This window comes from Hyperolius riggenbachi, chromosome 10, assembly GCF_040937935.1.
Source record: "Hyperolius riggenbachi isolate aHypRig1 chromosome 10, aHypRig1.pri, whole genome shotgun sequence".
NCBI lineage: Eukaryota > Metazoa > Chordata > Amphibia > Anura > Hyperoliidae > Hyperolius > Hyperolius riggenbachi.
Window position 1 is genome coordinate 66718627 of NC_090655.1, and position 23966 is coordinate 66742592.

Consider the following 23966-nt stretch of genomic DNA (forward strand, 5'->3'; position numbering starts at 1 on the left):
GACGAGAGATGTCAGAGGAGCGCAAGGCTGAATAGTGTAATCTGCATTGTGTTCAGTATGGATGGTGCCCACTAGCAGATGGACACACTGTTATATCATATGGACGCACTACACGCTCCAGAACATTTCAGACTCTGCCTGGAAGGGATGGATGGGATCATCCCCAGGACTGGTACGTGTGACAGACGGATTGCTGCTAAACTACACACCGTGTACACAATGCACTCTATCACTGTACAATAACATCTATACCAAGGTCACAGGATAAACACCACAAAATATCGCTACACTGACTGAGTTACCCGAAGTCTACAGACCACATCGCCATGTCCTTAGTACATCACAAAGTTGTTGGGTACAGAAGAGACTTGCATGAACGGATCAGTGACACCAGACAGCATAACAGTGTGTGACTGTGGTGGAGACATTAGAGTGTAAGCTCCTCTGGTGCAGACACTGCTGGTAATGGATCAGTGATCTCTGTACAAAGCTGTGGAATATGTCAGAGCTATATAAATATATAATAATAGTGTGTAGCTGTGGTGAGAACATTAGAATGTAAGCTCCTCTGGTGCAGAGACTAATGGAAATGGATCGGTGATCTCTGTACAGCACTGTGGATTATGTCAAAGCTATACTGTACAGTATAAATATATAATAATGTGAGACTGCGGTGAGGAAATTAGAGTGTAAGCTCCCTGGGTGCAAAGACTGATGGGAATAGATCAGTGATCTCTGTACAGCGCTGTGGAATATATCAAAGCTAAAATAAATGTATAATAATAATAACAACAACAAGAACAACACTGTGTGACTGTGGTGGGGAGATTAGAGTGTGAGCTCCTCTGGTGCAGGGACTGTTGGGAATGGATTAGAGATCTTTGTACAGCGCTGTGGAATACATCAGAGCTATATAAATGTACACTATAATACTATTAGTGTGTGACTGTGGTGAGAACATTAGAGTGTAAGCTCTTCTACTGCACAGACTGGTGTGACTGGATCAGTGATTCATGTTCAGCACTATGTAGCATGTATAATAATAGCAGTGTGTGACTGTGATGTGGTTATTAGAGTGTAAGCTCCTCTGGTGCTGAGACTGATGGAAATGATCTTGCGATCTTTATTAAGCGCTGCAGCCCATATCACAGATACACAATGTCATAATTAACATGCTTTTTGTCTTTAACGTTTTATGGTCAGAGTGAAGCCCTGGCCGGTTATTCGCAGACCTGCCAGAGAGCAGCCATGTTCTAATCTTCTGGTTTAGGGAAGAGGACAGGTGCTCTTATTGAGGCCACACTGGGGATCCGCTTCAGATTCATATTTGGGAATAAAGAGAGAGAAGGGATTTGACTTGGGCTGAACGATGGGAATTTACTGATGACCTCACTGGTTATTGTATTACAGACCTGTGCCAGCATGTCAGAGCCACAGGGGGGCCGGATCAACTGCTGCTATAGCATTTCTCCCAGGTGTAGATTTATAGGAAGATTCCAGTAAGCAGAAGCACTTCACACCTTCCGTGCAGGAAAGTATGTGGCCATCCCCACTAATGAATGAGTGGACTATTACAGCAACACTGATTAATGTCTCACAGGTGCATCAGATCAGCCAGGCAACCTCCTTACACAAACAGCTGCAGTAGAAGGGGTCATACGGGAGAGCTCAGAGGCTTTGCAATAGAAAGGACAACTGTAACGAGAGGGATATGGAGGCTGCCATATTTATTTCCTTTTAAACAATACCACTTGCCTGGCTATCCTGCTGATCCTCTGCCTCTAATACTTTTAGCTAACAATTAAAAATAACCAATACTGCTGCATGTGCATGAAAAAATTACAAAATTTATTTCGTGACAATTTCCACAACATTCACTGGTCAAGGTAAGGAAAAAAGACTTAAAAACATGCCTAAAAACATGAACCAGCAAGGTGAGCGCATGATGTAAACATTCTCATTGACCTCGGATCGTGTGCAATTTCACCCAAATCGCCTGGCCCGGGCCTATGCGAAATATGAGTAGTGTCACAATCTTCCTTGGTCTAGATAATACAATCAGTCTTAACATATATTTACCCACAGACCATAAGATGGTAAATTGTCTGTCCAAAATCGCCCGGCTGGAGCCTATGCAAAGAATGGACGACCCACCAATCTTAATTGGTCGTTTGTGGTCCCACCACCGACGCACACCGAGGCCTCAAAGCACGCCTGATATTTCTTATTTGAATTTTCTGTGTACACTTGATGAAAAGGGATCCTAAAGGTCTGAAGTACAAGGGGATAGTGAAACAGAAAATCCCAAAACGTGGTGGAAATATAGAAAATGAGTTATATAAGATAGAAGCAGGATGGATCTACCGTTTGGGAACAAGGGCCAGGCGATTTGGGTGAAATTGCACACGATCCGAGGTTAATGAGAATGTTTACATCATGCGCTCACCTTGCTGGTTCATGTTTTTAGGCATGTTTTTAAGTCTTTTTTCCTTACCTTGACCAGTGAATGTTGTGGAAATTGTCACGAAATAAATTTTGTAATTTTTTCATGCACATGCAGCAGTATTGGTTATTCTTAATTGTTAGCTACAGTATACCAGTATCTAACCAGTACAGCTCCTCGTATTGAGTAGTGCTAATACAAACTGGGTTGGACGCTCACAGTATTATTTGTTTGACTCTAATACTTTTAGCCATAGCCCCTGAACAAGCATGCAGCAGATCAGGTGTTTCTGACATTACTGTCAGATCTGACAAGATTAGCTGCATGCTTGTTTCTGATGTTATTCAGACGCTACTGCAGCCAAATAGACAAGCAGGGCTGCCAGGCAACTGGTATTGTTTAAAAGGAAATACATATGGCAGCCTACATATTTTTCAAGCTTCAGTTGTCCTTTAGAGCTTGTTCACACCTAGGGCGTTTTCAAGTTTGTTTTTTTTAAGTGCCGGCGATTTTGAAAATCGCCGTAAAAGTGCTTGTGCAATGATTCCATATGAGAGTGTTCACATCTGCGCATTAAGATTGCTTTTCGCTGACCAAAGCACTGCCTGTACCATTTTCAGAGCGTTTTGGCTCAATGGAAGGTATAGGGAAATCGCAAAGCGCTTTGTATAGCGATTTCCCAAGCGCTTTTAAGAATAAATACATTGTATTTATTCCTTTCCAGGTTTTAGGCCTTGTTCACATTACAAACGCGGACGGGCACGCACGCGAAACTCAACGCGTACGAACGCACGCCATCCGCGTTTGTATGCGTTGCGTGGCTGATCCCATCACTGAAAAGTGAATGGGACAGCCACGCGTTTTTGCAAAAAATGCGTGCAGCATGCGTTCCCGGACCGCACAGGTCCGGAACGCATGCAGTGTGAACATCAGACATTGCACTCTATGCAATGTCTGATGTCGTGCGTGTCGGCCACCTGCACGCGTTTCCAAAACGCGGCTGGAAACGCGTGCAGTGTGAACGGGGCCTTATACTGGAGGATCTGGGAGGCTTTAGACTGCGGCGAGAGAGCAATCTGCGCAGAGGGGACTGGAGGAAGCCAGGGGCTAAAACAGGGTGTGTTTAGTTTACAGAGACAATAAAGGAAATTTTGCATATTCAGCAGTGATGCATTGTGGGAGACATCATATGCTGAATCCCTATCCTAATAATCGCAAATACCTTCTGTTTTAAAGGACAACGGAGGGATATGGGGGCTGCCATATTTATTTCCTTTTGAACAATGCCAGTTGCCTGGCAGCGCTGCTGTTCTATTTGGCTGCAGTAATGCCTGAATAACACCAGAAAAAAAAGCATGCAAATAATCTTGTCATATCTGACAATGTCAGAAACACTTGATATGTTGCATGCTTGTTCAAGGTCTACAGCTTAAAGTATTAGAGGCAGAGGATCATGAGGATAGCCAGGCAACTTGTATTGCTTAAAAGTAAATATGGCAGCCCCCATATCCCTCTCACTACAGTTGTCCCTTAAGAAGGCAAACTTCTGTGTAGCATAGCAATTTAGTAATGCTTTTTGGTCCTTTTTAGTCCCTTACACACTCTGGTTCACAATAGGCTTGCTGGGCAATCTGTAACTCTGGGTGTTTCAAGTCCTACCCCATAGAGCCATATTATTCCATGCCATGCACTGATGAGGGCCAACCATTCTGAAACAGTCTGCATGCATGTTGGATTATTGTGGCTCTATACAAGTAACAAGCGGACACATCATTGCATTCCAGCGGTTCTGGAGGTGTGGTTAGCTTACAGGTACAACAAAGAGAGGATTTGCATATTTAGCAGTGGTGCATTGTGGGAGACATCATGTGCTCACTTTAACCTGAATAAATGCAAATACCTTCTCTCTTAAGAAGGCAAACTTCTGTTTTGCACACTATTTATTGGCTAACTTAAGCTACAGAAAGACTAATAACAGAGACAAAACTTATACAGTAGAGCGGGCCCCGATCAGGCTTGGCTATTTCCGCCGGTGCCCGAGGGGGGGGATGGTACTGTGCCTGCACCGGATCTCAGAGGTAAATATTGTCTCGTGCGCCTGTCCGCATCTGCCGACAAGTTTATCAGCAGAATTTCGGGGTTGCCTGTGCTGGATCGGGGCTACACAGGAGGAAGGGGTAAGACTTGTTAGGATCCAGAGGCTTCTTCCTTCCAAGGTAAGTACTCCATAGGGGTACTTTTCTCCCATACAGGTTCTCTTTAAGCTGTGCTTTGAGTTTAGAGAAAAGTGTTAGGTTTTTATTGCAGTTGGTGTCCCCTTAGTGTCCGTCAAAGTAATCCTTCCAGTGGGAATACAGGCACCAGAATAGTTAGTCCCTCAGTTTCTTATGTTGTCTGTGTCTCTCCTGGAAACATTTCCTCCCTTTCTGTGATTTCCCCAGCAGCAGGAAGTGTGGGATGCAGGAAATATCCCCCATAAAGCAGACAAATATCTCACACTTATCATACACCCCCCCCCCCCCCCACCATGTGACCACGTAGAGACAGAATGGAGCGATACTCACTGCTGGAGGGGGAGACCTCTTTAGGCCCGGGAGACATGGGTTGGGCAGCGCAGCTCTGACACAGGCAGTCTCTCCCATTAAATGTGACGCGATCTCCTGGCGGAAACGGATGTCTGTTGGGAAAAAAGAAATAATTTCACAAATTGTCTACAGTTCCTCCGAGCTAATATTATTATACTAGTAGACCCAAGCCCGTTTAAAAACAGGCTCTAGGGTCTGTTTCTCGCCGCCGCCCGCCACATGTTACTGCACGCGCGCACCTGCCGCACACCCTGCCGCCCGCTCACACGCCCATCCGGCTCTCTGGCCCCGTCCTCCTGTCTCTGTGAGGCTGGGTCCGTGCTGCGCACATGCGCAGTAGCAAAAAGCACAGACCCAGCTACACAGAGACAGCGCTACGCAGGGACACAGGGTGTGTGTTAATATGTGAATAACAAAATAGGCAAGACTTTAAAAAAAATATCCTTAAAGAGGAACTTTTGCGAAAATCTTTAAATTTAAAACACCTACAAATAAGAAGTTTGTTTCTTCCAGAGTAAAATGAGATTAAAATAAATTACTTTTCTCCTATGTTGCTGTCACTTACAGTAGTTAGTAGAAATCTGACAGAAGTGACAGGTTTTTGGTTAGTCCATCTCTTCATGGGGGATTCTCAGCATGGCCTTTATACTTTATAAAGACACTACCTGAAAAAGATTTATACAATGATGCTGGCCAGCCTCCCTGCTCACCGTACACTTTTTTTGGCAGTTGGACGGAGCAACTGCCATTCACTAAGTGCTTTTAAAAATAAAAAAAAAAAACCCCTATGAGAAGATGGGCTAGTCCAAAATCTGTCGGTATTGTCAGATTTCTACTACTTACTGTAAGATACAGCAACATAGGAGAAAAGTGATTTATGGCTCATTTAACTTCCGAAGAAATGTACTTCTTATCTGTATATGTTAACATGTATTTAAAATTTTAAGATTTTCACAACAGAGAACCTTTAAAGCTGTCACTTCCCTTTAGAGAGAGAAGCCTCAGCATCCTAATGAGGATCCCCTCGGTCCTAACAAGCCCCCCATTGATGAGCACAGCCCCCCCTTTACATGGGGGCCACGCAGCTCCTCTTCCTGGTTTCTATGTGCTGCAACGAGCACGCCCGTGCATTCGCAGCAGCATGTAGCTCTGTGCTACTGCACATGAAGGCTCAGTCGGCTATTGAGTGCGCATAAACCAGGAAGAGGAGCTGCGCGGCCTCCATGTGATTAGCGACAATAACTTGGAATAAGGAATAGCGAGGGACGCCTCAATAGGATCCTGAGGCTTCCCGCTCTTTAGGTAAGTATCTGATTTTAGCTCGGGTACACTTTAAGGCTACTGTCACACATGGTGCAATGTGAGCCTATCCCAGTGCACTGCACTATTGAATGTAGATTTGTCCCTGTGGCAAATAGCACTTACAGCACAATCTGCATGTCTCGCCTCCCGAAGCATATGCATCACTTGTGTCTGTCCCCTCAGTCATGTGATGGGATTTCGCTGCTATGCGCATGCGCGCCGCACTGCCATTGACTCCAACGCAATTGTGTGCCAAGTGGTGCTGCACAGAATGCTCAGCAACGAGTTTGCGTGGATCGAAGCACTTCCTCCACATTGTGTTGCACTGCGGGTAGTGTGGCCAGTTTCATAGAGATGAATGGCCTCTCTAAAGAGCTTCAGCAGGGCAGAATACCGCAATGCAACCCGCCATGTGTGAAAGATGCCTAAAAGAGCTGCAAGGATTGCCAGATGTTAGCTTTCAGAAAATCCACACAACACTTCCACACCCCCTCCCCCCCCCGCTTTGGCGGTTTATGTCTAAAGTGTTCCAAAGCGCTGTGGCCAAAGAGCTTCAGAACACTTTGGATAACAATGGCCATCTTGGTTTTGCCGATGGATGGGGCGGAGTTTCAGACCTTTAATTACTTATGGCCGAGTAGGTCAATTACTGCCGTTGAGACCAGCCGATCCTTGCAGCCCTGACACAGAGCTTTACATTAAAGGACATGAGAGGTGAAAATAAACTGACGAGATAAACAATTATATCTGTCCTCCTTCTCCTAAAAATGACTTTTTAAGATATCCCACAGTTTTATTTTATATTTAAATATTAGTTTTAAGGTTTTTCCTGTTTCATTGTCTCTGCTCAATGATAATTTTATTGAAGTATGCCAGTCTAATCTATAAATATTGACCCTTTTAATCTCTTTCCTGCTGTCAAAAGCCATTTACTGACAGGAAAGTATTTTATGGTTGTAATCCCTTATCAGTGAGGGTTATGCTATAGTCCGACCCAGTCCTGACCCGGAGAAGCTGTCACTTGCATACCTGATATAAAACTTTTTCAGGCAGAGAAACAAAAAAGGAGCACAGCCTAGTTATATGTGTGTTTGGCACTGTACATACACATGTCTATCTTATGTCACATATCACCTCCGTTGTCCTTTAAGGGCTCTTTCACCCTTATTTATAGCCTTGGTCCTCTTTAAGTAGCAATGTGTCCGTACATTTTCAGAATACAGAATATCGCCTGTAGCATAGCAGCTGTAACAGTCTAGTCTTTTGTTGTGACCAATTTCAACAAATAAGTGAGCATGACTTAGGGCCCTGACACACCAGAGAGCGCTTTGCAGGTCGTTTTAGTTTTTCAGAAAACGCTTCCATTGACTTACAGTACATTATAACCATGACTTACAATAGCCACAAACGCGTTTTTCCCAAAAACACAATTGTGGCAATTTTGCAGCGATTTTAATGTAAGGGCTGCTTCACACTGCACAGCTTTTTCTAAGCGCCTTGTGATTTTAACAGCTTTTGCAAATGTTTTCCTATGTGTGTGTTCGCACTGGAGCGATGTGATTTTATAAAAAAAATCCCCCATAGCATTGCATTAGCATCAAATCACTAATGCTAAAAAAAAGCTCTTGCAGTGAGCACCAGACCAAGTCAATGGAAGCATATTTTAAGAAACGAAAACGACCCACAAAATGCACTCTGTTGTGTCAGGGCCCTGTCTCTGCCTAAAACTACTGTATTTTTTTGACTATAAGACTCACTTTTTCTCCCCCAAAAATGGGGGAAAAACTCGCTGCGTCTTATAATCCAAATTCAGTGAGTTTCTGACTTGTGAACGTCTGCCAATATGAACCTCCAACCTGCCCCAATGTCGGGGACTCCCTGTACTGTGCCCATACAGAGGAGGACACAGGGGGATACAAAGGGGCATAGAGGACAATGCAAAGAGGACAGAGGCAGACACATGGGAGACACAAGGAGGACAGAGGAGGACAGAGGCCGACACATGGGGGACACAAGGAGGACAGAGGCGGACACAAGGGGGACAGAGGAGGACACATGGGGGACACAAGGAGGACAGAGGACGACACAAGGGGGACAGAGGACGACACAAGGAGGATATAAAGGGGACAGAGGAGGACACATGGGGACACAAGGAGGACAGAGGAGGACACAAGGGGGATAGAGGACGACACATGGGGGACACAATGGGGACAGAGGAGTACACAAGGGGGACAGAGGGGGACACAAGGGGGACAGAGGAGCACACAAGGGGGACACATTGGGGACACAAGGAGGACAGAGGCAGACACATGGGGACAGAGGAGGACACAAGGGGGACAGAGGAGGACACACGGGGGACAGAGGAGGACACAAGGGGGACAGAGGAGGACACAAGGGGGACAGAGGCGGACACAAGGGGGACAGAGGCAGACACATGGGGGAAACAAGGAGGATAGAGGCGGACACATGGGGACACAGGAGGATACAAGAGGGACAGAGGAGGACACGTGGAGACACAAGAGGTACAAGGGGGCATAAGGTACAAAGGGGACATAACCCACAAGATGCCCCTTCCCCATGGATGCGCAAGGTTTAATATATATTTTTTCCCTGGTTTTAGTCCTCTAACCTATGTGTGTCTTATGGTCAGGAGCGTCTTATAGTCTGAAAAATACAGTACATCCAGATATTATTTAGTATTTTTATGGCACCGACATCTTCCGCAGCGCTGTACAGAGTACACAGTTCTGTCACTACTGAACAAATGTCTCCCAAAACTATTTTAAGTGACCATTTCAGATGACAAGTTTAGGAATGAACTCTGTATGGACATCATGATCAGGTACTGTAGATCAGCCTGTTCTGTACTATGGAAAGGGCAAGGGGAAAGAATTAGCAAGAGGTGCTCTTATGTAGAGATAACAATATAACTTACCATTGTTGATGACTGCCTCAGCAGATCACCAACCATGTCATCAACAGGGCTGTGGAGTCGGAGTCGGGGAGTCAGAGCAATTTTGGGTACCTAGAGTTGGAGTTGGAGTCGGTGGTTTCATAAACAGAGTCGTCGGAGTCAGGTGACCTTTGTACCAAATCCACAACTCTGGTAAGAATTAGACTGAGGAGTCGGAGTTGAGGAGTCGGAGCCATTTTAGCTACCTTGAGTTGGAGGTTTTACTAAACTGAGGAGTCGGAGTCGGATGAATTTTGTACCGACTCCACAGCCCTGGTCATCAACCAGGTCAGCAGACCCCATGTACCCCATGTACCAAAGGTCGATTTTCACCTGAGATGATCAGGAATGATCGTCTCAGGTGGCAGGTGTATCATTATTGTTGTTATTACTGTTATTTAAAAAATAAAGCTCCGATACATGTCAAATAGCAATCAATAACCTAATGATATCGTCTTTCGAGCCCAATTATTCTAGCGATAAATCTTTACTCCTGTACTAACATCCTGCTGGACACTGAACTACACTTCCCATGATCCCTAGCTGACATTTTTAGCTACATCTGACATTTACACAGGAATTCAGCATGGCAAACCCAGACAGTCAGGTAATAAAAAATGAATAATGCTACATGGTTAACGCACAATGCAGAAAACTTTTTCCATTGCAAGCCATGCTACGTTCCACAAAATATGCATTAAAAAAAAAACCTACAAGCCTGATTGAGGCTTTAAATTAGACTGTGTTGGTGGCTGTCAAGGGAACAATCCAGGTTTCCAGTAGCCAATTTCAGCAGCAAAGACAAAACACCCACATTACACTGCACAGCAACAAACAGCGCCAAAAACACAATTCCAACAACAACTCCTACTCCGAACAGGACACAGAGCGGAGCAGAAACCCAACACAGGTTCTCAATCTTTACCCCGCTCTATACAAACCTAACAAAAATACAGATACCATACCTCCCAACTTTTTGAGATAAGAAAGAGGGACCCTTAAAGAGGAACTGTCGCGAAAATCTTAACATTTAAAACACATACAAATAAGAAGTATGTTTCTTCCTGAGTAAAATGAGCCGTAAATTTCTTATCTCCTATGTTGCTGTCACTTACAGTAAGTAGTAGAAATCTGACATTACCGGTTTTGGGTTAGTCCATCTCTCCATAGGGGATTCTCAGCATGGCCTTTATTGTTTATAAAGACACTCCCTGAAAAAGGTTTATACAAAGATGCTGGCCAGCTTGTCTGCTCGCCGTACACTTTTTTTGGCAGTTGGACGGAGCAATTGCCATTCACTAAGTGAAATCCCTGTGAACCTCTAATGAAAAGATGGGCTAGTCCAAAACCTGTGAGTTCTGTCAGATTTCTATTACCTACTGTAAGTGACAGCAACATAGGAGAAAAGTAATGTATGGCTCACTTTACTCTGGAAGAAATACACAATCTTGTAATTTTTTATGCTAGGTACACACCATACAATTTTCTGTTAGATTTACCTGCCAGATTGATTTTTCCAACATGTCCGATCGGAATTTCGATCAATTTTTGGATTTCCCGATTTTTTTCATCGTTTTTTTTCTATTTTTATTATCAATTTTCATAAAACTGAACAAAAATCGATTAAAAAATCGGAAAATTAAAAAATTGATCGAGATTCCGATCGGACATGTTGGAAAAAATCAATCTGGCAGGCAAATCTAACAAAATTGTATGGTTTGTACCTAGCATTAAAGGACCACTATCATGAAAAAAGTAGGCAGTTAAAATCTGACAGGACCGACAGGTTTTGGGGCAGTCCATCTCCTCATGGAGGATTCTAAGGGTCTTCTTTGTTCTCAACAGCATTTCCTTAACAGCAGTTGCAAAGTCTAACAAGACAAAATAGCATGCACGTGAGCAGGGAAGCTGGCTGGTATCTTAGAATTTTGGCAGTTAAACTGCTGTTCAGGAAACGCTGTTGAAAACGACGACAGGTTTTGGGCCACTCCATCTCATCATGGGGGATGTTTGGTTTCCTTCAGATTTTAACCATCTTAGCGGTATGGATGAGCTCAGCTCGTCCATCACCGCCGATGGCTGCCGCTCAGGCCCTGCTGGGCCGATTTTGTTCAAATAAAAAGCAGCACACGCAGCCGGCACTTTGCCAGCCGCGTGTGCCGCCCGATCGCCGCCGCTCTGCGGCGATCCGCCGCGAGCAGCGGCGAAAGAGGGTCCCCCCAGCCGCCTGAGCCCTGCGCAGCCGGAACAAATAGTTCCGGCCAGCGCTAAGGGCTGGATCGGAGGCGGCTGACGTCAGGACGTCGGCTGACGTCCATGACGTCACTCCGCTTGTCGCCATGGCGACAGGAGAAGCCAAACACGGAAGGCTGCTCATTGCGGCCTTCCGTGTTACTTTTGGCCGCCGGAGGCGATCAGAAGAACGCCTCCGGAGCGCCATCTAGTGGGCTTTCATGTAGCCAACTTTCAGTTGGCTGCATGAAATAGGTTTTTTTTTATTTAAAAAAAACCCTCCCGCAGCCGCCCTGGCGATCTTAATAGAACGCCAGGGTGGTTAACTGCCTACTTTTTGCGATAGTGGTCCTTTATAGAGGAACTCCAGTGAAAATAATGTAATAAAAAAGTGCTTCATTTTTACAATAATTATGTATAAATGATTTAGTCAGTGTTTGCCCATTGTAAAATATTTTAAATGCCTGATTTACATTCTGACATTTATCACATGGTGACATTTTTACTGCTGGCAGGTGATGTAGCTGCTGCATGCTGTTTTGACAGTTGGAAACAGCTGTAAACAGCTATTTCCCACAATGCAACAAGTTTCACAGACAAGAAACTGCCAGGACCATGGTCCTAAGAGTTTCTTGTGGGAGGGGTTTCAGCACAATATCAGCCATACAGAGCCCCCTGATGATCCGTTCGTGAAAAGGAATAGATTTCTCATGTAAAAGGGGGTATCAGCTACTGATTGGGATGAAGTTCAATTCTTTGTCACAGTTTCTCTTTAAAGAGACTCTGAAGCGAGAATAAATCTCGCTTCAGAGCTCATAGTTAGCAGGGGCATGTGTGCCCCTGCTAAACCGCCGCTATCGCGCCGCTAAACGGGGGTCCCTTCACCCCCAATCCCCCCACTGCAACACTTGGTCGCAGACTTGGTCGCTCCTGGAGGCAGGGCTAACGGCTGCAGCCCTGCCTCCAGTCGCGTCTATCAGCGGCGCATCGCCGCCTCTCCCCCGCCCCTCTCAGTGAAGGAAGACTGAGAATGGCGGGGGAGAGGCGGAGATACGCGCTGACAGACGCGCGTGGTGCAGGGCTGCGGCGGTTAGCCCTGCCCCAACCAGGAAGCGCTCCCCCGCTACACCAAGGGGATTTAGGGGTGAAGGGACCCCCGTTTAACAGCGCGATAGCGGCGGTTTAGCAGGGGCACATATGCCCCTGCTATCTATGAGGTCTGAAGCGAGATTTATTCTCGCTTCAGACTCTCTTTAACTCATGCTATAGGAAAGTGGGATGTTTAGAGGGGGCACAATATCACTACTTGACATGGGCCCCATTTTCCCCAGATACACCACTCCACTGGTCTAAATTTTTTTTTTTGGGCGTGTGTGTGTGTGTGTGTGTGTGTGTGTGTGTGCGTGCGTGCGTGCGTGCGTGCGTGTGCATCAGGTGGGGTGTTCGTGCAGGGGTGTGGTGGTTAGGGTTGGGCGTCAAATAGGATATTTGTGCAGGGGTGTGGTTAGGTGTCGGAGAGGGGGGGTAGTTCTGTGAGAGTGCAGGTATAGGTTGAGTGAAAGGAAAATATCAGTATTTAATACCGATATTTTACAATCCTTCTTCACACTTAGAATATAGTAGAATATATGTAAATTTACGGATAGTCTACCTTCGGCTTTCTTGAACACCCAAATTTCCAGACACCCTTTTATTATGTATGCAACCTGAGGACATATTAAGTTGTCGAAGTTGGCCCAGTTGGACTGCAGAGGGACTGCCCAGGGCCATTTTTGTGGACAGGAGGTGTCGCAGCATGAGGGGAGAGCATGGCCACCTACATCGACAGGGAGGGGGGCCACTCCGCCCCTCCCTCACCTCAGGCTCTCCTCTCAGTGTTCTCCCTCCAGCATTAAATATGTGGCAGCGGCAACAGGCAGGAACACAGGCATACCTCTATGTGTAGGGCAGGCCCCGGGGGGTAGGGGGGAATCAAATTTTGCAGGGGGGCCCGTGAATTCTAGTTACGCCCCTGGGTGAGCCCCTCCCCTACCAATTATCTGAGGTGAGTACTTACTTGCAGACGGTGCAGGCGAAGCAATGGGGGTGATAAGTCTTCCCTAATGCGGTCACCACCTCCCCCTCCACAAACTCTCCGCAGCCGCTGCACCGCGTGCCGTACATGCGCTGATAGTCCAGTGTGCACAGGTACTCCCCGTTCTTGATGAAGAAGCCGCCCTGAGCCAAGTCGCAGCCACACACTGCCAAGAAAAGCACAAGACAAGGCGGAGATCAATAACAAACACAGATAGATAAAGGATTAGGTACAATTCAAAACATTTCTTCATGGAAATCTTATAGCAACACGGACAGCAGACTCACACCTAGGAGGGAAATTTGCTGACAAACAAGCTAGTCCTACCGAGAGAATCACATCACATGATCAGCTCAGCTGCCAATGGAAAAGTGGGGAAAGGAAGGGGCAGGGCCTGTACCTTGTAAAGGAGAAGTTTATTGGTTAGTGATTTTCACAAATGATGTCATGAACAGATAGTACACAGGTAATTGCCGGTTAATGAACGAGATAGGGACTGTAGGTTCATTCTTAACCTGAATCTGTCCATAAGTCGAAACACTGTGCCCGCTCTGTTTCCTGTACCAGGGCGGTTCTAGATTTTTTGCTGCCTGAGGCAAACTTGTGAGGATAGGCCCCCCCCCTCCAAATTGGAATGATTGCACAGAACACAATTTGCACCGCTGGTTATAGTTGCGTTGAGCCCTCCAAAAAATACCCTCAGCATAGGTAGGTAGCCAGGTATAGGTGCCCCCAGTCAGGGCCGGTGCTACCATAGAGGCAGAGGAGGCAGCTGCCCCAGAGCTTGTAGGGGCCCCCAGTGGCTACAAGAGAGAAAAAATTTTTTTTAAATCGGCCTTATAGTTTTTGAGAAAATCGATTTTAAAGTTTCAAAGGAAAAAAAATACACATTTAAAAACCTGCCAACTTTAATGGTTGATAGCAAATCCACCTTAAATGCTAGAAACCCTAAATTTGCAGGACATGTTAAGGAGATCATTAGGAATAAGAGGAAAAAACAATTTTTCAAAAAGACCTTATAGTTTTTGAGAAAATCGATTTTAAAGTTTCGAAGGAAAAAAGTATACTTTTAAATGCGGTGAATGTCACTTTTAGTAGCAAACCTAACGGTAGTGTAATTTTACATGCATCAAACGAAAGCGCAATACATTTCCTGACTGGGTTTCCAGGGGGTCTATACGCAGCCGCAGCGCTTTGGCCAGGGATCGCTATACAGCCGCAATATGGCTGTATGAAGATCCCTGGCATTTTTTTCTATTTTCCCAATTTTTTTTTTATGATTAGAGTGTGGGAATTTTTTTTTTTTTTTTTAATTATGTGGGGTCCCCCCTCCTGAAACTTTTTAACCCCTTGTCCCCCATGCAGGCTGGGATAGCCAGAATGTGGAGCTCCGACCGATTGGGACTTCACACCCTAACTATACCAGCTGCAAAAAAGGTCCCCTAATGCCGATTTTTGTTCCGGGGTATATGTTGGGGGGGCCCCCCAGGTTTATTTTGCCCTGGGGCCCCATTGTTGCTTAACCTATTTTGGTTCCTGGACGTAGAAACTACGTCCAGGAACCATGCGCGCTATCGCACGCGTGCACGCGCACTCCCGGCCGCGGATTCGGTAGCCAGGGAATCAATGTATCGGGCTATGGTGCCCGATCACTGATTCCTCTCCCCCGCTGAAAAAGCGACAGCTTCTCTCGGAAGCTGCGCCTTTTCTGGCCGTTCCCTCCCCGATGCGCCACTCTAAGCGTGTGTTACGCTTAGAGTGACGTCATGTAAACAAACTCATGGCCGCCATCTTGTGGCCAAAAAGTAATACTACAAATGAAAATAAAAATAAATTAAAATGAACACACATTTACATTATAAATCTATTGTTTACCCCCCACCCTCCCAAAACTACCCAAATAAAATGTTTACTATAAAAAAAAAAAAAAACCATTACAATAATAAAAAAAAAACATGTAAATATTTACCTAAGGGTCTAAACTTTTTAAATATCAATGTAAAGATGAAATATTTCTATATTTTTTTTTATTTTAAACTTGTTAATAGTGATAGATGCAAAATGGAAAAAATGCACCTTTATTTCCAAATAAAATATTGTCGCCGTACATTGTGATAGGGACATAATTTTAACGGTGTAATAACCGGGACATATGGGCAAATACAATATGTGAGTTTTAATTATGGAGCCATGTATTATTTTAAAACTATAATGGCTGAAAACTGAGAAATAATGAATTTTTCCATTTTTTCTTATTCTTCCTGTTAAAATGCGTTTACAGTAAAGTGGCTCTTAGCAAAATGTACCCCCCAAAGAAAGCCTAATTGGTGGCGGAAAAAACAAGATATAGATCAGTTCATTGTGATAAAGTTATAGGCTAATGAATGGGAGGTGAACATTTCTCACGTGAAAACCACGGAACCTGAGTGGGTTAAACCGACCCTGCCCCCAGTGTTGGTAGCTAGGTACAGTTGCCCCCAGTATAGGTTAGCCAGGCACTCTCTTAACTTCCTGTTTCTGCCTGGTGCTGCTCCCAGACCTCTGCCGCCTGAGGAACTCACCTCACTTGGCGTCATGGGTGGACCGGGCCTGCCCTGTACCTCCTCTATGTCCCCTGTACCTTCAGTCTACCCCACCTCTCTTCCCCCATGCCTTCAGTGTCATCCTCTTTGCCCCCTGCCACCCCCTGTGCTCTCAATGTACCACAAGAAAGTGTCGTTTTAACAGTTTAAAAACTATCAGCACTATAGAAATTATTTTAGTCTGGTAAAGAGTAGCACACTAAAGTTGAATGTTACATTCATTGAAAATGTTCATCCTGGCTACAGAAATCAAGACTGGCAGCAGTGCCCATCTTGCACACCTTCTCCTGCACTCTTCTTCCTGGAAAGACTAGCCCCCTGCCCAAAAACCACTCCCTTCTCAAAAGCCTTCTGAAGCCAGGAGGAAAACCGCTGCTGAACACTAATAAAGCCTATAAATGAGATTAAAAGCTTCAGCTTTCACAGATGACATTAAAGCGGACCTGAACTTATAATTTCCTCAGTATTAAGTAGCTAGCGGTTCCCCTAACTTGGGTGTGTGTGTGTGTGTGTGGGGGGGGGGGGGGGGGGCTCTAGTCAGTGAAAGAAATGCCAAGAGCAGGTTGAGTAACCTCTCAATTTCACTCAGGACTCTGCATAGGGAAGAGGGGAGGGAGGAACTAGGGGAGGGGAGTGAGTCCCCTTTCCATCATCAGGCACCTATAGGCACGTGCCTCCAGTGCCTTATGGTAAATCCGGCCCTGCATACAGGGTGAGTTTCTGTCCTGTGCAAGAGCTCAGGTCCACTTTAATGATGCCGTTCAAATGAGGTGAAGATCAAAAGCCCCTACAGAAGCCCATGAGAACCAGCCCTTAGTCGTTTATGTAAAACTCTTCCAATAGACAATAAAGCGTAGGAGTGTAGTAATGGAATAAGTGGGTAAGAGGAGAGTTTTCCTTTAACTAATCCAGTTAGTGTGACTCATAGACGCTTTTCAATGCAGCAATGAAATGAAGTCTGATCTGTGACTTGCAGAAAATCCTTCTGTTCCGTGACGCTGGAGAGTTAACACCTTGGAAAGTTGCATTCCGGCACTTTGCTGAATGCCAACAAGCGGGCGCTGCCAGGGAGACGTCAGGTAGCAGCGGCAGAAGTGCCAGATGGCATTGTGCATTGTTTGCCCATGTGACCCGGCACCTCCAGCGCCAGATACTGAATCAATGTGGCTTTCTGTAAGTCTAACGACACGTCACACCAGCCCCATACCATATGCTACCTTGATGTACTGCAGACGTGTTTGACAACACAAATGCCTACACACATTGCTGACAGCGGGGGCGACTGGGTGCTGACTGATGGGAGGGGTACTCCATGATGTCACGCTGCCAGCCTACCATAACACAAACAGCTTGTGCAATAATGCAAAGTGCACAGAGAAGCACTATGGCTGCAAATGTGCACACTGTTACCTGGGGACCACAGAACAATGACACACTGACACTAGGGGGGACCAAAGACACGCTGACACTAGGGGGGACCACAGAACAATGACACACTGACACTAGGGGGGACCAAAGACATGCTGACACTAGGGGGGACCACAGAACAATGACACGCAGATACTAGGGCGGACCACAGAACAATGACACGCTGACACTGGGGGGGACCACAGAACAATGACACGCAGACACTAGGGGGGACCACAGAACAATGACACGCTGACACTAGGGGGGGACCACAGAACAATGACACACTGACACTAGGGGGGACCAAAGACATGCTGACACTAGGGGGGACCACAGAACAATGACACGCAGATACTAGGGCGGACCACAGAACAATGACACGCTGACACTGGGGGGGATCACAGAACAATGACACGCAGACACTAGGGAAGACCACAGAACAATGACACGCTGACACTAGGGGGGGACCACAGAACAATGACACACTGACACTAGGGGGGACCAAAGACACGCTGACACTAGGGGGGGGACCACAGAACAATGACACGCAGACACTAGGGGGGACCACAGAACAATGTTACGTAGACACTAGGGGGACCATAGAACAATGACACGCTGACACTAGGGGTGCCACAGAACAATGACAAGCTGACACTAAGGGGGGCCAAAGAACAATGACACGCTGACACTAGGGGCACCACGGAACAATGACACGCTAAAACTTTTGGACCACAGAACAATGACACGCTGACACTGGGAGGGGGGCCGCAGAACAATGACACTCTAAAACATGGGGACCCCAGAACAATGACACGCTGACACTAGGGGGCCACAGAACAATGACACAATGACACTAGGGGGGCCACAGAACAATGACAGGCTGACACTAGGGGGGCCACAGAACAATGACAGGCTGACACTAGGGGGGGGGCACAGAACAATGACACACTGACACTAGGGGGCCCAGTACAATGACACGCTGACACTAAAGGGGCCACTGCACAATGACACGCTGACACTAGGGGCGCCACAGAACAATGACACGCTGACACTAGGGGCGCCACAGAGCAATGACACGCTGACACTAGGGGCGCCACAGAACAATGACACGCTGACACTAGGGGCGCCACAGAGCAATGACACGCTGACACTAGGGGCGCCACAGAACAATGACACGCTGACACTAGGGGCGCCACAGAGCAATGACACGCTGACACTAGGGGCGCCACAGAACAATGACACGCTGACACTAGGGGGGCCACAGAACAATGACAGGCTGACACTAGGGGGGCCACAGAACAATGACACACTGACACTAGGGGGGGGGAGGCACAGAACAATGACACACTGACACTAGGGGGCCCAGTACAATGACACGCTGACACTAGAGGGGCCACTGCACAATGACACGCTGACACTAGGGGCGCCACAGAACAATGACACGCTGACACTAGAGGGGGCGCACAAAACAATGACATGCTGACACTAGGGGGGGGGGCACAGAACAATGACACGCTGACACTGGGGGGGGGGCACAGAACAATGACACACTGACACTAGGGGGCCCAGTACAATGACACGCTGACACTAGAGGGGCCACTGCACAATGACACGCTGACACTAGAGGGGGCGCACAAAACAATGACATGCTGACACTAGGGGGGGCCACAGAACAATGACACACTGACACTAGGGCAGTCCTCAGAACAATGACACACTGACATTAGGTGGGCCACAGAACAATGACAGGCTGACACTTAGGAGGGCACAGAACAATGACACACTGACACTAGGGGCACCACAGAACAATGACACGCTGACACTAGGGGCGCCACAGAACAATGACACACTGACACTAGGGGCACCACAGAACAATGACACGCTGACACTAGGGGCGCCACAGAACAATGACACGCTGACACTAGGGGCGCCACAGAACAATGACACGCTGACACTAGGGGCGCCACAGAACAATGACATGCTGACACTTAGGAGGGCAAAGAACAATGACACGCTGACACTAGGGGGGGGGGCACAGAACAATGACACGCTGACACTAGGGGGGGCCACAGAACAATGACATGCTGACACTAGGGCAGTCCTCAGAACAATGACACACTGACATTAGGTGGGCCACAGAACAATGACACACTGACACTAGGGGCACCACAGAACAATGACACGCTGACACTAGGGGCGCCACAGAACAATGACACGCTGACACTAGAGGGGGCGCACAAAACAATGACATGCTGACACTAGGGGGGGGGGGCACAGAACAATGACACGCTGACACTGGGGGGGGGGGGGGCACAGAACAATGACACACTGACACTAGGGGGCCCAGTACAATGACACGCTGACACTAGAGGGGCCACTGCACAATGACACGCTGACACTAGGGGCGCCACAGAACAATGACACGCTGACACTAGAGGGGGCGCACAAAACAATGACATGCTGACACTAGGGGGGGGCCACAGAACAATGACACGCTGACACTAGGGGGGCCCACAGAACAATGACACGCTGACACTAGGGCAGTCCTCAGAACAATGACACACTGACATTAGGTGGGCCACAGAACAATGACAGGCTGACACTAGGGGCGCCACAGAACAATGACACGCTGACACTAGGGGCGCCACAGAACAATGACATGCTGACACTTAGGAGGGCACAGAACAATGACACGCAGACACTAGGGGGGGGGGCACAGAACAATGACAGGCTGACACTAGGGGCGCCACAGAACAATGACACACTGACACTAGGGGCACCACAGAACAATGACACGCTGACACTAGGGGCGCCACAGAACAATGACACGCTGACACTAGGGGCGCCACAGAACAATGACATGCTGACACTTAGGAGGGCACAGAACAATGACACGCTGACACTGGGGGGGGGGGCACAGAACAATGACACACTGACACTAGGGGGCCCAGTACAATGACCAGCTGACACTAGAGGGGCCACTGCACAATGACACGCTGACACTAGGGGCGCCACAGAACAATGACTCGCTGACACTAGAGGGGGCGCACAAAACAATGACATGCTGACACTAGGGGGGGGGGTCACAGAACAATGACACGCTGACACTAGGGGGGGCCACAGAACAATGACACGCTGACACTAGGGCAGTCCTCAGAACAATGACACACTGACATTAGGTGGGCCACAGAACAATGACACACTGACACTAGGGGCACCACAGAACAATGACACGCTGACACTAGGGGCGCCACAGAACAATGACACGCTGACACTTAGGAGGGCACAGAACAATGACACGCTGACACTAGGGGGGGGGGGGGGTCACAGAACAATGACACACTGACACTAGGGGCACCACAGAACAATGACATGCTGACACTTAGGAGGGCACAGAACAATGACACGCTGACACTAGGGGGGGGGGGGGGCACAGAACAATGACACGCTGACACTAGGGGGGGGGGGCACAGAACAATGACACGCTGACACTAGGGGGGGGGGGGGCACAGAACAATGACACACTGACACTAGGGGGGGGCCACAGAACAATGACACGCTGACACTTAGGGGGGCCACAGCACAATGACACGCTGACACTAAGGGGGGGCACAGAACAATGACACGCTGACACTAAGGGGGGGGGGCACGGAAAAATGACACGCTAAAACTTTGGGACCCCAGAACAATGACACTAGGGGGGACCACAGAACAATGACATGCTGACACTAGGGGGGGGGCACAGAACAATGACACACTGACACTAGGGGGCCCAGAACAATGACACGCTGACACTAGAGTGGCCACTGCACAATGACACTCTGACACTAGGGGTGCCACAGAACAATGACACGCTGACACTAGAGGGGGCGCACAAAACAATGACATGCTGACACTAGGGGGGGGGCACAGAACAATGACACGCTGACACTAGGGGGGGGCACAGAACAATGACACGCAGACACTAGGGCAGTCCTCAGAACAATGACACACTGACATTAGGAGGGCACAGAACAATGACACACTGACATTAGGTGGGCCACAGAACAATGACACGCTGACACTTAGGAGGGCACAGAACAAGGACACACTGACACTAGGGGCACCACAGAACAATGACACGCTGACACTTAGGAGGGCACAGAACAATGACACACTGACACTTAGGAGGGCACAGAACAATGACACGCTGACACTAGCGGGGGGTCACAGAACAATGACACACTGACACTAGGGGCACCACAGAACAATGACACACTGACACTTAGGAGGGCACAGAACAATGACACGCTGACACTAGGGGGGGGTCACAGAATAATGACACGCTGACACTTAGGGAGGCCACAGCACAATGACACACTGACACTAAGGGGGGGGGGGGGGCACAGAACAATGACAGGCTGACACTAAGGGGGGGGAGCACAGAAAAATGACACGCTAAAACTTTGGGACCACAGAACAATGACACTAGGGGGGGGTCCCAGAACATTGACAAGCTATCACCAGGGGGGTCCCAGAACAATGACACTAGGGGGGGTCCCAGAACATTGACAAGCTATCACCAGGGGGGTCCCAGAACAATGACACTAGAAGTCCCAGAAGAAGGATACACTGACAGTAGGGTGGTCCCAGAATAATTACACAATTCTGCTCTATAATATAGTAATATTGTGCTTGGCATTTAAATGGGTAAACATATGAATTGCTTGGATGTAAAAAGTGTGTTATTTCTCCTCACAAAATGGTAAACTGGTGCTACTCTGTCCAGTGTCCATCCATATTGACTGAGAGCAAACTACTATCAATGTCATTCAGCATATAGACCAGGGGAAGGGAAGCAATACTGTGCAGAGTCCAGCTATACAGGCTTACAGCAAATACTATGAATGTCATCCAGCATATAGACCAGGGGAAGTAATACTGTGCAGAGTTCATCCATACAGTCTGAGAGCAAATACTACGAATGTCATTCAGCATATAGACCAGGGGAAGTAATACTGTGCAGAGTCCATCCATACAGGCTGAGATCAAACTATTATGAATGTCATTCAGCATTTAGTCCAGGGGAAGTAGTCCTGGCATGCAAGCTAAGAAGAACTCATCACAATGCCAGTAATCAGAGGAACCACAGGAGCTGACACTCTCTCTCTAACCTGGAGACAGACATAATGATCCACCCAATTACATCCCAGACAAAGATTAAAGCAAATATCATAATCAATGCAACAAGATGACTTCCAGGACGTGACCTCCTCTGCTATTAAGAGAAGAGATATCCTGGACCCAGCCGTTCATCAATAATGACCCATTATGCCTACAGCCAATGCACAGTCTACAGACGCCCCCTCAGCTTCCCATCATGCTGTGGGAGTTAGTATTGGTAATCGTTGGGTAACAGGATTTTGAGACAATATCCAGTTTTATGGGCCTGCTGAGACTCCAGATGGTACAGCAATAACCCTTCCTAACATGACCCAGAACCCTCCTTCATAATGCACGCCATCACACATTCAGGGATGGAGGTCAATGGCGTAGCAATAGAGCTTGCAGAGATTGCGACAGCACTGGGGCCCCAGGACCAGAGAAGACAACTAGGGACCCTTTTTCATCCATTTTGGTTGCTTTGCATTGGTGCTATGCTGGTAATCAACACCTCTATATGGGCATTACAGAGATGTAATCCTTAACAGTTTCCTCCCTCATCTCTGACACTGCTGCTGTCCTTTGTAGGTTTGGGGGCCCCAAATCAGTAAAGTGCGTGGGGCCCCATGTAAAACTCGCACTGGGGCCCCAAGCTCTTTACATATGCCACTGATGGAGGCACTCCTGCAGGGGCTAATTATTTTAGGAAAGAACAAGCCTCCAGTAAAAAAGTGCATAGAGTTATCATGAATAGTGGCAAGGATAGGGTCAGTGGCGTAGCAAAAGGGGCTGCAGAGCTTGCAACCGCACCAGGGCCCATGGGTAAGGGGCCCCGTAGGGCCCTCCTTCAACTGAAGCATTAGCTCTTTATTGGCCCTGAGCTTGTAATGATCACTTCTATAAATGCTTTGAATAGCAGTAATCATTAACAAGCTGTTCCCCATCCCCTTCACTCACTTCACTCTGACACTGTGGTGTTCTTGGCAAGTCGTAGTGCGCCGTATCAATTTCTATGTATAGAGTCCTGGGGGGCCCCAATGTAAAACTTGCACTGGGGCCATTGCTATGCCGCTGGATAGTTTTAGTTATGGTCAGGCCCAATAAAGAGGGGAAGCTAAGGATGGGCATAAGCATAGCCCCCAGCAGTCTCCCTCATTTGCAGTGAGACAAATCCTGCCTCTCTTCATGTGTCTTTCTACTGAAATTTATGTAGAAATATGGGCTATTCATTATATGTAAATTTTAC

General features: G+C 47.3%; 1 protein-coding gene across 14 annotated transcripts in view; it reads right to left on the reverse strand.

The window, feature by feature from the left end:
- ABLIM1 (actin binding LIM protein 1) overlaps positions 1 to 23966 on the reverse strand; it is a 440123-nt gene that overhangs the window by 207004 nt on the left and 209153 nt on the right. For all 14 annotated transcript variants that reach the window (XM_068257415.1, XM_068257412.1, XM_068257404.1 and 11 more), the window contains 2 exons: positions 13572 to 13755; positions 5008 to 5120 (listed from right to left, as the gene is read on the reverse strand). In XM_068257415.1, the coding sequence (XP_068113516.1) occupies positions 5008 to 5120; positions 13572 to 13755 (297 nt within the window). The remainder of the gene's footprint in view (positions 1 to 5007; positions 5121 to 13571; positions 13756 to 23966) is intronic.